Source organism: Myotis nattereri (genome assembly GCF_964212035.1).
Source record: "Myotis nattereri genome assembly, chromosome: 19".
Lineage (NCBI taxonomy): Eukaryota > Metazoa > Chordata > Mammalia > Chiroptera > Vespertilionidae > Myotis > Myotis nattereri.
The window spans coordinates 28547271-28562947 of NC_138095.1; the positions used below are offsets into that span (position 1 = coordinate 28547271).

General features: G+C 54.1%; 1 protein-coding gene across 1 annotated transcript in view; it reads left to right on the forward strand.

Moving 5' to 3' along the window:
- EP400 (E1A binding protein p400) overlaps nucleotides 1-15677 on the forward strand; it is a 54666-nt gene that overhangs the window by 6757 nt on the left and 32232 nt on the right. Inside the window, exons 4-16 of the mRNA XM_081113754.1 lie at nucleotides 5447-5537; nucleotides 6981-7088; nucleotides 7593-7975; nucleotides 8558-8851; nucleotides 9503-9688; nucleotides 10074-10214; nucleotides 10639-10717; nucleotides 11436-11485; nucleotides 11856-11913; nucleotides 12628-12717; nucleotides 13917-14024; nucleotides 14848-15038; nucleotides 15209-15386. Coding sequence (XP_080969880.1) covers nucleotides 5447-5537; nucleotides 6981-7088; nucleotides 7593-7975; nucleotides 8558-8851; nucleotides 9503-9688; nucleotides 10074-10214; nucleotides 10639-10717; nucleotides 11436-11485; nucleotides 11856-11913; nucleotides 12628-12717; nucleotides 13917-14024; nucleotides 14848-15038; nucleotides 15209-15386 — 1957 coding nt within the window. The remainder of the gene's footprint in view (nucleotides 1-5446; nucleotides 5538-6980; nucleotides 7089-7592; nucleotides 7976-8557; nucleotides 8852-9502; nucleotides 9689-10073; nucleotides 10215-10638; nucleotides 10718-11435; nucleotides 11486-11855; nucleotides 11914-12627; nucleotides 12718-13916; nucleotides 14025-14847; nucleotides 15039-15208; nucleotides 15387-15677) is intronic.

Below are 15677 nucleotides of genomic sequence, written 5' to 3' on the forward strand. Positions count from 1 at the left end.
TATAAGAATACAGTTTATTATTTGAACCTGTATTCTGCAACTTTGCTAAACTCATTCATTTCAGGAGCTTTTTTGGTGGATTCTGTAATATATTCAACAGAGAGAATCATGTCTGCAAAGAAAGCAGGACTTACTTTTTCTTTTCCTGTCTATATGTTTACTTCTTTTTCTTGCCTTATTGCATTGGCAAAGCCAGAATAGGAGTGGTGAGAACAGACATTCCTCCCTTCCCAGTCTTAGCAGGAAAGCACTTAGTCTTTCACCGTTGGGTCTGATGTTAGCTGTAGATGTTGTAGGTGTCCTTTATCAGGTTAAGGAAATTCCTCTAATTATACTATTTATCATGAATGGATGTTGAATTTTGTCAAATGCAATTTCTGCGTCTATTCACATGACCTTGTGATGTTTTCTTCTTTGGTCTATAAATATGGTGAATTATGGGTATTGAGGTATAGTTTGTAAGTAGGGAGTGGACACATTAAGTGTGACAAGTGCCCGTTAACCCACATGCCTTTCAAGGTGTCCACTTACGTCACATCCCCTTGTGCCCCCCGCCCGGCATCTGCTGCTCAGGCCCTCCGCTGCTCTTGATGCCCAAATCATCTGTAATTTGGCCATTGGGAGCCCCTCTCCACGCTGGCTCGCGCGCACTTCTGACGCCCCTCCTCTGAGACGCGCTCGAGCACTTCTCCGGTGAGCACTTCCTTCTGGTCCAAGATGCTGAGGCTTGTTGGGCACATTCTCTCCGCAGCCCAGGACTGGCATTGCTCGACGGAGCCTCCTTCCTGTGGGTGGAGAAAACTCATTTGAACCCAGTGCTTAGGTGCTTCTTGTGCGTTTGGTACAGTTGAAGATAAGATTTGTTCAGTTGGAGACTCTCAGAATTGACTCCTGGGCACCGTGACTGCGAGTGCATAGAGGAGTGTGTGGACGCTCTGGCAGGTGCTTGCATTGGAACAGCGGGGCAGTGCACGCAAGGAGGGCCTGCAGGCTGGTGAAGATGATGTGCGGTCTTCACAGCGACTCACTGTCACACTCACCAGGTTGCCAGAAACGACATTGGACGGAATCTGATGTGATGAGTGGGATTCCCACCACTTCTGATGGGAGCGAGCGTGGAGGAGTGAGCGTGGGCAAACCCTTTGACCAGCAGAAGCGCTAAGGTTACTCTCACGTGTGTGCACCAGAAAGCCTTGTCTATAAAAGCCCCAAACTGGAAAGAATGAAAATGCCCACCACCACCAGCAGCGCAGACCAGCGATCATGCACCCTCGACAGAGGAATGCCTACATATATCCCAGTCGACAGAGGGAGTCGTCAGTCACAGCACGGGTGCTGCGAGGGCTGGTGTCTGGGGCAGAGGAAGGGCTTCCAGGAGAAGACAGGTGCAGACTTTCTTCAGGGAAAGCTCACTAGGAAGCAGAACCAGCAGACGCTGTGGCGCTAGCGCTGCAGGTGAGGGCACCGCGGGCGGGAAGTGTCCCGATCAGGCAGCAGCACCTGCCTGGGTGGTCAAGGGCTCCCTCACGCTCCGCATCTCCAAGGCACAGTAGCAGGTTGTTTCTTAAGCCTGGTGACGACTCCATGGGTGGTCCCTGTAATACTGTTTTCAACTATATATAAGGTTTTCCACTTTCCTCCTCAACATTTTACTATGAAAAATGTTGAACAGAGAGAAAAGTTTGAGTCTTCAATCAATCTCCACATTCCACCATTTAAATTCTGATGAACTTTACTATGCTTTAAAAATTGTATACATATGTTAATTTCTTTTGTATATAGGATATCCTATATAATAAAAGCCTAATATGCTAAGTGTTTGGTCAACCGGTTGGCCATTCAACCAATCAAAGCATAATATGTTAATGATATGCTAAGGCCCCTCAACTGCTCACTGTGATGGGCACTGACCACCACGGGGCAGACGCCCTGACTGGTAGGTTAGCTTGCTGCTGGGGTCTGGCCAATTAGGACTGAGCAAGATGGGCCGGACACGCCCTGGAGCCCTCCCGAGTCCCTCCCCACCCCGATTGATCGTGCACCGGTAGTGTCCCTCAGCTTGGTCTGTGCCCTCTTGCAACCCAGGATCCCTTGGGGGATGTCGGAGAGCCAGCTTCGGCCCCACCCTGCAGGCCAGGCCGAGGGACCCCACTGGTGCATGAATTCATGCACTGGGCCTCTAGTATCATAATAAAAAATATTTACGACACTAAAAGGAAAACCAAGAAATCTCCCTTTGGCTGGTAGGTTTCTCAGGCAAACAGTAGTGGATCTCACAGGAAATGGGAAAGGGGGAGTCTCAGAAAAGAGTTGAAATGAGAAATACCCTTTGTTTTCTTTGGAAGAAATCTCAGCATGAGTTTTCTTATTTACAACCAGTTGTAGGTGTTTTATGTTGACCAATGTGCATGGATTAATGAAGCTAGAAATAAATGTAAAGTTCCCTGTATTTCATCTGTATTGATTTCTGTCTGCTCCCATAGAAATTTGAGGCATATTGTTGAGTGCAGAGGTGTTGGATATAAAGTAATACATACATGCACACATGTTCGTTTATGAAAGGAATCATTCTAAACAGAGACTACCAGTGATGTTTCTGTTAGAGAAAATGAATAATTATCCATAATTCCATCGTCCTAACAGATTTTTTATATTATCTTACATATATACCAGTCACAGTGTGTTTACACTTTATTTTATTTAACAGATATTCTCTATATTTTATTTATTTTAAAAAATAATCGTTCTTTTTTAACTATATTTTTTTTATTGATTTCAGAGAGGAAGGGAGCAAGAGAGGGAGAAACATCAGTGATGAGAATCATTGATTGGCTGCTGCTTACACTAGAGCCCACAATCAGGCATGTGTCCTGACCAGGAATTGAACCGTGACCTCCTGGTTCATAAGTCGATGTTCAACCACTGAGCCACACCAGCTGAGCCAGTTTGTATTTTAAAGTCAGCAGTATCATTCCCGATAAAATAATCATGAAGGTAGTGTAAGAAACTAAAGATAGCCCAGCCAGCGTGGCTCACTGGTTGAGCGTCAGCCTATGAACCAGGAGGTCATACTTCGATTCCTGGTCAGGATACATGCCTGGTTGTGGGCTTGATCCCCAGTGGGGCATGCAGGAGGCAGCCGATCCATGATTCTCTCTCATCATTGATGTTTCTCTCTCTCTCCCTTTCCCTTTCTCTCTGAAATCAATACAAATATATATTTTTAAAAAGAAACTAAAGATAGTATTAAAAACTAAAGGTCATCCTGAAACCAGGAGTTGGTGGCAGTGCAGGAGTCGGGAGAGAGGCTGGCCCTTCCCTCCGCATGTCTGCCGAGAAGTTGTCATTTTCATCCGTTTTCACAGGGATCTCGTCCTCGCGCACCATTTTGTTGAAAAGACTTCCTATTCCTACCGGTTGCTCCCAGCCTGCAGGAAGTGATGTGATGGGCAGTCACTGTGGGCCCCTGCTGGGCTCCTCACTCAGTTCTGTCCGTCTGTCCATCACCCGTGAGCAGCAGTGCACTGTCCTGGTGACCGAAGCCCCAGCGCGTCTCAGGTCCAGGCCTCGGGTCCTCTCGGGACTGTTTCAGTTCACTGACTCCCCACCCCCCCTCTGCTACCCAGCCTTCCAGTGTGTTTTTTTATTTCGGATATTTTAGTTTTCAGTTTTAGAATCTCCATTTGGTTTTCTGTTTGTATAGTTCCTTTCTTCTGTCCTTCATGCTGACATATTTCCTTTATGTCCCGGGTGCAGTTATTAAAGCCACTGGCAGATCCTCGCTGTCCAGTTCCAGCACGCGGGCCCGCTGTTTGCTGTCCATCGGTGGTTTTGAGTGTGGCTCATGCTTTCTTGTTTCTTTGTGTTTTGGAGCCGTTGTGACTTGGATTTCGAAGGTGGTGACTGGCAGGTTGCAGCGCGCCGGAGGAGTGTGGGTTGCTTTTCTTCCACAGTTAGCCACGGTGATGGAATTGGAGCCGGGCACTCCGTCTCCCGAGCGTTGGCGCCTGGAACCTTAGTGGGTGCGTGGCATTTGTGTCTGCGTGGTCAGGAGGCAGCGGAGCTGATGGAGAGGACCTGCCTCTCCTTGTCCAGCCTGGTCCTGTGGCCAGCCCCCGTCCTCACTGCTGGCTTCCTGCCCTGCCCCAGTCATCTGCAGGCAGCGCCGCATGGCACAGACAGGCCCTCATGCAGTGCCGTGGCACCAGAACCCACTCCGGCCCTTTCCCTACGTCCTGCAGGTCCCAGGCCCCTCCCCGAGGCTGTCCCCTGGTCCCCATGTTACACTTCTTCTGGAGTTTGTGTGTGTTTGGAGTACTTTTGGTCCAAAATGACGCACTTGACACCGAGCATTTCTCACTTTCTTCTATTAAAAATAACAACAACCCTTCTGATAAGTAATACATGTTCGTTGTGAAACATTTGGAAAATTTAGAAAGGTGCACACACACACAAATGATAAATTAATTCCCTGTAATTCTGTCCCCAGAGATAACCACTGTTCATATCACCTGATTTTCAAATCATTCTTTTCTTCTGCCTTCTCTCTCCCTCCCACCCTCTCCTCCCCCATCTTCCTTAAATGTAACCGGGTGCTTACTCTCCCTTTAGTCACTCTGAGCTGTCCTCATGGGAGCTAGTGGCCTGCAGCCTGGCTGGAACCGGCCGTGTCATGTCCACTCTGCGGGCCGTGGGGGTCAGCAACCCCTCATGGAACAGCGACTTGGTTTAGGCACTTGTGACTTCTGCATTTAAAATGCTTCACTAAGTAGAGTGATCATCATGGAGTCATTAAACAAGATCAGCGATGAGCAGTTCTCAGACATCATCCATGGTGTTTAGCATCCCTGCATGTCGAGGTGCAGAGTGGAAGGTGCAGGCGCCAGACTGCGCTCTGCCTTGGCCAGCGGCTGTCATTCAGACACTCACAGTGACCTCTGTTTCACACACTACATAGATCACGGAGGGCCCACTGTCCACACACCATTTGAAGATCCAAGTCAATCGTACTTATTAATTGGGGTTTTAGTGTCACTTTCCTACAGGAAGACAGTTCCAATCTTCCTTCTCATTATTCAGCTTGGTTTTGAGGGTGAGTGATGACAGGCAGTGTGACTGGCCAGGGAGGCTAAGCTGGGGTGCACCTCAGACTCCCGTTTCCTGCAGCAGCCCCCCTGCTGCTCCGTGTGCCAACCAGTTCATGTGGGTCCATTTAAAACCAGAATGATAGGTCTTTTATAAGTCCTTTTTTTCTTCCAGAGGTAAGTTAGAGCTTTACATCACTCACAGAAATATACATTGCATATGTATATTTAAATACATTGGGTAGGTAATATTTCTTTCATTAAAAAGAAATAAGGTCAATGCTCGGGTAAGGATGATAGTTTTAGTTGTTCTTGTAATGTACTTAAATTACCAAAATCTGACTCTTCCCTTTTCTTTTCAGCAGCAAGCCCTCGCTGGGACCCTGGTGGCAGGGGCTGGCAGTGCGATAGAGACGGACCCCTTTAAGAGGCAGCAGGCGGGACCCCCGGCAGGTATGTCACTGTCGCAGGCACGACTCAGATAGCCCCAGGCCCAGCGGCTTCGCAGCGGGACTTACAGCTCAGCAGCCACGTGTTTCTAAATTGTGAACGCTGAAGAGCTTGGTGTTGATTAGTTTCTTTCTGCTTTGAAAGTTATTTTTTATTTGGGGCCTATTGATGTGCATGTTCACGTGTACTGAAGGAACAGGCTCATCAGTCACACAGGTGTATTTCGTTTTGATTTTCAAGTGCACTTCTGGGCTTTCTAGTCCTCATGCCATGATTGAATGTAAAACCATCTGCTTTTTCAAGTTGTCATTCATTTTTTCAAACTGAATTTTTTTCTTCGAATTATAAACTTCATACACATTCTGTGTAACATTTTTAAACAGTTCAGGTGTCACTTAAGCCTACCTCTGGTTTCGTACCTCTGGTTTCCTGCCCACTCCCTAGCCACAGAGGTAGCTGCTGTTAACGCTTGTGAATTTCCACAGACATTCTGTCTGCACACCAGCATTGTGACACCTGTCATTCTGGAGACAATCCGTGTGATCGTATGTACACTGTTGTCTGACATCACAGAGCAGGCCGTCTGTCCCATTCATGGGCTTCGTCGTTTGCGCTGGCTGCCGTAGTGTTCCATCGCACAGGCAGTTCCTCGTCGTGCTTCAGACCCTGGTCAGCGTTCATTTGTTAGTACCACCGACATATTGAACACTAGTCTCACATTTTTTCCTACAATCAGTATATCTTTTTTTAAAATATTTTTTTATTACTTTCAGAGAGGGAGGGAGGAAGAAACATCAGTGATGAGAGAGACTCATTAATTGGTTGCCTCCTGCCCGCCCCACTCTGGGGATCAGGCCGGCAACCCAGGCATGTGCCCTGACCGGGAATCGAACCGTGACCTGGTTCATAAGTCGGCGCTCAACCACTGAGCCACGCCGGCCAGATGTCAGTATATCTTAAGGGGAAACTCCTAGAATGAAATAGTGGATCAGAGCGACATGCGCTTAAGTGTTGGAGACAGTCAGGTACCCTCCAGAGGGTTGGGTCCCTTTCTAATCCCGTCAACAACGTCTGGTTCCTTCCCCTGTAGCCTTATGGATTGTCCCTCTGCGAGCCGTGGCTCTCTGCCCCTTGCTCTGTCTGGTCCCCATACTTGCCATGTCACCTGTAAGAGCTTCTGACTGTCGAGTCAGCCCGCCTGTGCCCATCGTGTGTGCTGCAGATGTTGTCTCTGAGGATGTTGCTTGATCTTTGCTTTTTCATGATGCTTTTCCTTATATTTGCACATCTTTAATGAAAAGAAATTTATCAATCTTTTACGGCTTTTGGATTTTGGTTCATGCATAGAAAGGTCTCCCTGTTTAAATATAAAAACACACGTTTTTTCTACTACGTTTGTGGTTTTATGTTTACATCAAACTGCACCTTTTCTGAAAATTATTCTAGAGCAGTCTAAGCGACCTCGACTTGAAGTGGGTCACCAAGGGGTAGTTTTCCAGCACCCAGGGGTGAATACAGGAGTTCCTCTCCAGCAGTTAATGCCGACAGTTCAAGGTAAGACCCAGCGTCAGAGCCAGCTCCTGTAGCTCAGAAGGAGGGCATGCAGAGGCCCACAGCCCGCGCAGACTCAGACACGTGCAGTTGAGCTGGCCTGGTTGAAGTGGCTCCTGAACTTGGGGTGTTCTGAGCTGTAGTCGCACGGTGTGAAGGCCCCCGGAGACTAGGTCTTGTCCCTTTAGTGAGCCCCACGTGTGCTTGTCCTCGAGCTTCTCTCCAGTTTCCACTCCTGTGTTTCCTAGTTGCTGCCGCCTGGGGACCCCTGTGGTGACTCAGTGCTGCCTGCTTGGTGCTGCCTTGCCAGGCCCAGGGCCTCTGTCCTTTGTGTCTCATTGAGAACATTAGACCTGACGTGACTCAGATTTCCCGCCAGTTAAGCCTCCCGCCTGCGTGGTCGTTCTGCGTGACGGGTCTGTGACGAGCCCTGGGAGGTGACATCTGACGCCTGGTCATGCTTTCGAGCTCCAGAGTCAGTGCTGGTGGGTCTTTCCTGTCTTGCAGGAGGGATGCCTCCCGCCCCTCAGGCCGCCCAACTGGCCGGACAGAAGCAAAGCCAGCAGCAGTATGACCCGTCCACGGGGCCTCCGGTACAGAATGCCGCCAGCCTGCACACACCTCCACCGCCACTGCCCGGCAGGCTGCCCCCGGCCGGCCTCCCCACCGCGCCCCTGCCACCCACGCTGCAGTACCCGCCACAGCCGCCGATGGGGGAGCCGCCGACACAGCTGCACGTGGCCACAAAGGCCCAGCAGCCCAACCCCCCAGTCCCTGTGCCCCCTGCCAGCCAGCTCCCTGTGCCCCCGCAGGCCACACAGCCGGCCCTGCTCGCCCCAGTGCCCGGGAAGGCACAGATGCAGGCCCCTCCGCCGCTGTCCCAGCCGCAGGTACTCTGACCTCGGGCTCTGAGGGGTGGAGGGGACCAGGCAGGTGTGACAGGAGGTCAGCCAGCCAGCAGCTGAGGCATGGTGTGTTTGTAAAATAAGGACTGCTTGTAACCGAGTTGTCACTGTTGAATTATCAGGAAAAAATTGGTTCTGATTGCTGTGCTCAGAACAGAGAGCTGTGCGAAGGGCCTTGTAGCCACTGTGCCACTTGATGTGCCCAGTAAGGCAGAGGCTGGGGGCAGGCGCCGCGTGCCTGTGGTGGAAGTGAGGCTGGGAGTGGCGAGGCTGCTCCTAACCATCGGCCAAGCTCCCCGGCGCCCCCACGCTCTGCCCTCTGCAACAGTGTCCTGGGGTGGTTCTTAACCGGGACCCAGTGACACAGGAAAATGCTAAAGACACAGGAGAGAGGCTGGGAAAGGAAAGGTGTGCGATGGACACGCCCAGCTCATAGTGGGTCTTAGGTGACAGGGCTGTAGACGGGGCTTAGTTTGTGTGGTGGTTTGTGTGATCATGGGTTCGTTTGTGTTGCTGTGGGGAGGGACCATGGCATGCCTTCACCCGTCGCCTCTTTTCTGCCACCAGATGGGGGCCTCCGCAAGACCACCCACTGATCCCGCCCAGCCCGGTCCTCGGCCGCCGCCCCCCTCCTCCACCACGTCCATCGCTCCTGGCAGTGGCTCCGGCCCGGGGGCCTCGCCAGCACGGGCCTCCCCGGTGAACAGACCCTCCTCAGCAGCCAGCAAGTCTCTGTCTCCAGTCACCTCCCGGTCCCCAGGGGCAGCTGTGTCAGCCCCCCCAAAACCACAGAGCCCAGCTCAGAATGCGGCTGCACCCCAAGACGGTTCTCAGGACAAGCTGGCGGAGCAGATGGCACTGGTGAGGGGCTGGTGCCTTCCGTCCTGTGACACGCGGCTGCACTCACGTTGGGAAGCAGCGTTTTGCACGCCTGGCATGAGGGCCGTTGGCCAGCTTTGTGGTCAGAGGCCCACGATGGAAGCCAGTCATGCGACCCTGTCCTGGGGGAGGGGGACTTGTGTGGTCTTTTCTGTGCTGAAGTCAGTAGTCTGGGCTGCTGTCCTCACAGGCTGTGGATGAGGGGCCGGGACGTGGCGGGTATCGTGAGGGGGGACAGCGCAGGCCCCGGTCGGTGAGGGTTCCGGTGAGGGTCACGGTGAGGGTCACGGTCAGCCAGTGGTTTCTGCTGTTCATCAGATGCAGCGGTTGTCTGTTCAACTTCATTTGAAGGAATTAAAAGAAACAAAGCAAAATGGGGTGGGCTCGGATCTAACCCAGTGACGTGTGGCCAGTCTTCCCTGGTCGCCCTGTTCCCAGTGGGTCAGTGCAGACGCCAGGTCTCTGGTTTCCTGGTGCAGAGCGTGGGCCTGACACGTTCTGAGGCTCCACTCAGTCACCTGCCCGTTCTTCCAGCTTTGGGTCCAAGTCTTACCTTTGCTGCTGAGACTGCCACAGAGTCAGTCTCACCTGTGGGAATGCAGTTAATGATTAGGTGCGCCCCCCTCCCCGCAGGAAAACCAGATCCATCAGCGGATAGCCGAGCTGAGGAAGGAAGGCCTGTGGTCCCTGAGGCGGCTGCCCAAGCTGCAGGAGGCCCCGCGTCCCCGCGCGCACTGGGACTACCTGCTGGAGGAGATGCAGTGGATGGCCACCGACTTCGCCCAGGAGCGGCGGTGGAAGGTGGCTGCTGCCAAGAAGGTGGGTGAGCTGGGACCCCTGGGTTGTCCGTTCACTTGGGGAAGAAAGTAGTGAGCCTGGGTCTCCCCACCCAGAGCCGACGGCCCGCAGAGCATGCATCTCGGAGATGGTGTGGTCCTGGGCTGAGAACATGTGAGGAGCTTTGTATCTCCCTGGCCAGGGTCCCGGTTGGTTGGCGCACCGTCCATGCACTGGCGGGTGCAGGTTGGCTCCTCAGTCATGCGCAGGAGACAACTGATGGATGTTTCTCCTCTCCTTCTCCCTCTGCCTTCCTCACTCTGAAATCATTTTTGCTTTTAAATGAAGCTTTAAAAAAAAAGAAACCTGTGTCCTTTTTGTCGCGTGACTGACTAAAACACAAAACCCTTAAACTTTCCCCTGCCAGCTCGTCAGGACGGTGGTGCGTCATCACGAAGAGAAGAAGCTGCGAGAAGAAAGGGGCAAGAAAGAGGAGCAGAGCCGGCTCAGGCGGATCGCTGCCTCGGCTGCCAGGGAAATAGAGTATTTCTGGTCAAATATCGAACAGGTAAACCTGACATTTTAATGGGGCCCGAGACCTAGACTGTTGGGGCTGGCGAGGCAGAGCCCGCAGCGTCGCTGAGGAGGGTGCGTGAGGGTGGGTTCCGCCAGCATAGCCCTCGGACTGCAGCTCCTTAGAAGGAAGCTTCTTGCTCTGCCTGTGGCTGTGCGTGGACACGTGGACACGCGTGGCTGCTGCTGGTGCTGCATGAAGTCCATTGTCCCCGAGAGGCAGCGCTTGCTCCACTCCCTTTTGAAAGCGTTCTGAGCTCAGCACCTGACAGGCCTGGGGCAGATGCAGTTCGCTGCAGATCAGGGCGAGCCAGCCGTGTGCTTGCAGACCCGTGTGTGAGTGTCTCTGTTGCTGAACGTTCTAGAGCCGGTTAACTTGCATCCTCGGACACGCGCTTGTGTTTAACTCTTACACTCAGGTTGTGGAAATCAAGCTACAAGTCGAATTAGAGGAGAAGAGGAAGAAGGCCTTGCATTTACAGAAAGTTTCCAGGAAAGGTATGGTCCTGGGTTAAGCCTTCCCTCTCGCAGACCGTATTCTGCCCCAGTCCTGTGCTCGTCGGCACCTGGCGACACGGTGGCTTCCCAGGAGGCTGCCTGCTCGGGCCCTGCACGAGCTTGTGGCGCCTGGTGATCACCTTGCTCTCGGGGCAGCTGCTCTGGCCGCATGTTCCCATTCTTTTGAGATTTGCTGGTTGAGTCTGAACCCCAGGCCGACCAGCTTTGGGGTCCTCACTCTCAGTTGAGGTCTGAGCCTGTCCCCTTTGGCCAGTCCCTGGGCAGGGAGGTGGACGCCCTGAGGTGTGTGGCCCTGGGCCCCTGTGTGTGGCCAGTGCACTGCCTGACTGCAGGGCAGGGCGGGGTGGGGTGGGTGGGACACTGTGACTCCCATTTTCCGGGTGCGGAAACGGGGGAGAGGTGGCCACTGCTGAGGTTGCAGCTGTGTGACCAGACGGGGCAGAAGAAAGGAGCTTTGCTGGTAGCTCCTGTCCCTCTCCTGGGTTCCTGCCGAGGTCTCAGCGCTGAGGGCTGGGAGCTGCCTGGGCACCTGGTGAGGGTGGCAGGGGGCTGGCTCTGCATTGTCCCCAGGTCACCAGGAGGGAGGGGGCACTCGCTGGGATGCCTCCTCAGCGGGGTGTCAGGAGGGCGTGGCCTAGACAGGCAGAGATGCCCTTGGCGCGGGTGGAGAACACGGTCACAGCCCCTGTCTCTCTAGGAAAGGAGCCGAGACCCAAGGGCCACGAGGTGCTGCTGGAAAGTGTTCTGGTGAGTTCCGGCTGTCCCTGCACCGGTGGGCGGGGAGCATGTGGGTCATTCTGTACTGTGGAGCGCCCTGCTTCTATCTGGAGAGACTTGGAGATGACAGGCGTCACTCCCTTGCACTGTGAAGTCGGGCTGCCTGGGGAAGAAACGGGTTCTCTGTAGCGTGGGGTTCACGGGGGCGTTGACTGATTTGGATGAGGTGCAGCATGCATGTGGACTTAGCCACACCCAGGCCTGTCCTGTGACCGTGGTCTGGTGGCGGCGTGCTTGTCACAGGGCCACGGTGCCCTGAGGTGCACGCCCAACACAGTCCTGATTTGGTTTCCATCCTGGGCTTTAAGATCACATGTTGGCAATTTTTATCCTGACTCAGGACCCGGGAGCAGCTGGCAGGAAACGGAAAGCGAGCACAGCCCTCACTGATGACGAAGGTCTGTCCCTGTGAACTCACAAGCAGGGTGCCCACTTGTTGCAACCATGACCCAGAGCCACTGGGGTTGTTGCCAGCCAGGTGCCTCGGTGGGCAGTGGGCTTTGTGGGGAAGATACGAGGCGCTGGCCAGTGGAGCAGGGAGAGCCTGGGGCTGAGGGCGAGTTCCGTTCGTAAGGGAGGAGACACGATCAGTGCTGATGGGAAGGAGCCGGCCAGGGGCTGAGGCCGGTGCTGGGCGAGGTGTGGTCTGTCTGGCAAGGCCACCCGGTGGTGAGGTTTGTGCCAGGGGAGGACGGCTGCAGACGCTGCTTTCTGCTGCGGCGCTGGTCGACGCTTCTGCACCAGGGCCAGGGCTCTGTGGGAGGGAGGCACGGGGGCAGGGCTGAGGTTGCTTTGAGGCAGTGGCTGCACAGCACAGGAGCCTGGTAGGTGAGCTGGTCTGCTGGGCAGTGGCCGGGGCTGTGGACGTGGGCGATGGCTCATGGACTGGCTGCAGCGAGCTCAGCAGTGGGTGGTTCCCTCCCTCGCTCCGGCCTGAGTGGGTTCGTCGTGTAGCAGCAGCCAGGCTGCGTCCACTGAGGTGGGAGGCCAGTGTGGCCAGTCTCCAGCCTTCCCTGCGGCACAAGAGGCTGCATGTGGAGCCGGTGGAGCTGCGTCGTGCTTGGTGTGTGCTGCCCGTCTCGCTGACATTCGCTCTGACGTCACCATTGCAGTGGAAGACGAGGAGGAGACGATTGCAGAGGAGGAGGCGAACGAAGGGGCCGTGGACCACCAGTCAGAGCTGTCGAACCTCGCCAAGGAAGGTAGGCTGGGCCTCCTGCCAGCGTGCCGTGAACACCGAGCCAGGACAGGAAGCTGAAAGCCTGTGCAAGGCGGAACAGCACCCGGTGTCGAGCTCCCTGGGATCAGCCACGCTGCTGAGCGTAGAGTGCCCCCCCCCCCCCCCCCCCGCATCCCTGTCTCCCTCTCCCCGGGTCCCCACCGGGATGCGTTCTGGATCTTGCGTCTGTCACTCCTGCAGCTCTGTCCCCGCACCTGTGCCCTCCCTGAGCACACTGCTTCCTTCCCAGTATCGGAGCCTCACGTGAACATCCTGCTGTAGGCTCGCCCACTTGCCTTTCCGCTCAGCTCTTCTGCTGCCACGTGTCATTCACGTTGTCATTTGCTGTGTAAACACTGGTTCTCACTGCGCAGTAGCCACGCGCCCCTGTCTGCCCAGATGGTCTGCCGGGCAGTTGGTGGCCCCCGGTCCCTGCGCTCTGAGTGGAGGAGCGGGCTGGGGGCGTGTGCACCTGGCAGCCTGGTGAAGTTGTGCTGAGTTTGAGTAGAATGGTGGCCGCCAGCTGCCCATCTCGGGTGCACTGGTGTCTGACTGCAACCTTTCTGCCCGTCGGGGTGAGAAACGGCATCTCTTCCTGGGCTCCTGCCTGTCTTTTCCTGTCCTGGTTCTGGGTTTCCTTTTCCGTGTTGACTTGTAGGTGATCCTTGTGTGTCCTGGACATCAGTTCTTCGTCAGTTTTATGTGTTGCATTTTCCCCATTTTCATTCTCCTTGTGGTAACGTGATGCACAAGTGTTCTTGATGTTAGTGCAGTCGCATTGGCCACCCTGGTTTATTTAAAAAACACACAACGTGCCGAACCGGTTTGGCTCAGTGGATAGAGCGTCGGCCTGCGGACTGAGGGGTCCCGGGTTCGATTCCGGTCAAGGGCATGTACCTGGGTTGTGGGCACATCCCCAGTGGGGGATGTGCAGGAGGCAGCTGATCGATGTTTCTCTCTCATCGACGTTTCTAACTCTCTCTCTCTCTTCCTCTCTGTAAAAAATAAAATATTTAAAAGAAAATAAATAAATAAAAATAAAAAAATAAAAATAAAATAAAAAACACACAACGCTCTCTCTAGCTCACAAGATGCCTCCTGTGTCGGCGAACACTCTTTGTTCTTATGCTCATGTGCATGTCTCTGACAGGGAAGTAACCCCCTTCTCCTGTGCCCTCCCAGCTGAGCTGCCCCTCATCGACCTGATGAAGCTGTACGAAGGGGCCTTTCTGCCGAGCTTCCAGTGGCCCCAGCCTCAGCCCGGCGGCGAGGAGACGAGTGAGGAAGAAGGTCTGTCCCGCGCCTGCAGGGGTTCGGCTTTCAAACAGCGACTCGCAGAGCAGGGGTCGGACAGGGCGGACACCCTTTGGTCTGGTGACGGGAACGTTGGAGTTATGTGTGATTCTGTATTGAGTAGCGTTTCATTAAATTCTGTGCTTCCTTGTTTGTTGTTTATAAACTTGGCACAGTCATGAGAGCACTTGGTCAAGTTGTGAGCAGTTCATTTTCTCCAGGTTTAGAAAAGTTGTCATTTTATGGACCTAGATTTTCATCACATTTATTCAGGCTGTGCTGTTTAACACGCCTGCTTTAAGGAGTTCATTTATTTTACTTTGATTAGACATTCCAAACACGCGCAGACGACACCAGGAACCCTGCTTTTCTGCTGTCGCTCTGCTTGTTCTGATCATTAGACACAGTGCCTGGGAGTGGGAGTGGCCGCTGTCAGGACCCTGTTGCAGCAGGACCGGGGAGGCCCTGGCGGCCCCTTACTTGACTGGCCTTGGAGATGCTTGTCGTCTTTCCTTTCTTGGTGGTGGAGGGAGTCAGGGACCCAGCAGGTGCCCATATAGCCACCTGTGGGGACAGCAGCTCCATTGCTGCGGAGGCCTCTCCAGGTTCACCTGGGGGCTTTCCGGAGTGGGCCGAGGTTGGTAGTTTCGTAAGAGTTTTCTCTGTTTAACCAGAGCGCCCTCTTAGGTATGTAAAGTGGATCAAAGTTCAAAAAATGGGTGCTTTATTCTGTATTTGGATTCTGTCAGTTTGTTTAATGTTAAGTAGGCTCATGAAACTATGAAGGCTGCTGCAAACCCCACCTTTCCATTGCTCACAGAGGTGGAAGACGGCCCTGGTGACCAGGAGGGCCACAGGGACGTGGTGCTCATAGACTCGCTGTTCATCATGGACCAGTTCAAAGCCGCCGAGAGAATGGGTGTCGGGAAGCCTCACACAAAGGACATCGCGGAAGTGACCGCCATGGCTGAAGCCATCCTGCCCAAGGGCTGTGCTCGGTTCAGCACCACGGTGAGCGCCCTGCAAGAGGGACGGAGAGGCTACCTGCTCCCACAGAGCACTTGCCCCAGAAGGTGAACTCTGACCCTTGTCCTGTGGCCTGGAGGCTTTCTGTAGCTTCCCAGGCTGGAGACAGGGCTCAGGGATCCCCGGAGGCAGCACTCACGGGTCTGTCCCCGCAGGTGAAGCTGAGTGCCCCACCCCTGCTGCACGGCACGCTCAGGGAGTACCAGGAGATCGGCCTGGACTGGCTGGCCAAGCTCTACCGGAAGAACCTCAATGGCATCCTGGCGGATGATGCCGGGCTGGGGAAGACGGTGCAGATCATCGCCTTCTTTGCCCACCTCGCTTGCAACGAAGGTAGGCGCGGGGACAGCAGGTGCTGCCCGTGTGGTACTTTCTCGTGGGGGTGGGGGTGCCTCGCGTCTGATCAGCCTCGGCCGTCGGGTGGGTGACATCTTTCCCAGCCTGTCCTTTCCGCCTCTCGCTCGGTGTGGCTCCATTTCTAACAGACGTAACGGTCTGGTGTGTGTGATTCTGATCATTTGAGGACGCTCATTTTTTAGAGGAATGAGCTGAAACCACCTCGTTGGGATGTTTGGGCGTGTGTGTTGGCGAGAGGTTGGGAGCCTCCACGTGAGTTGGTGTGGT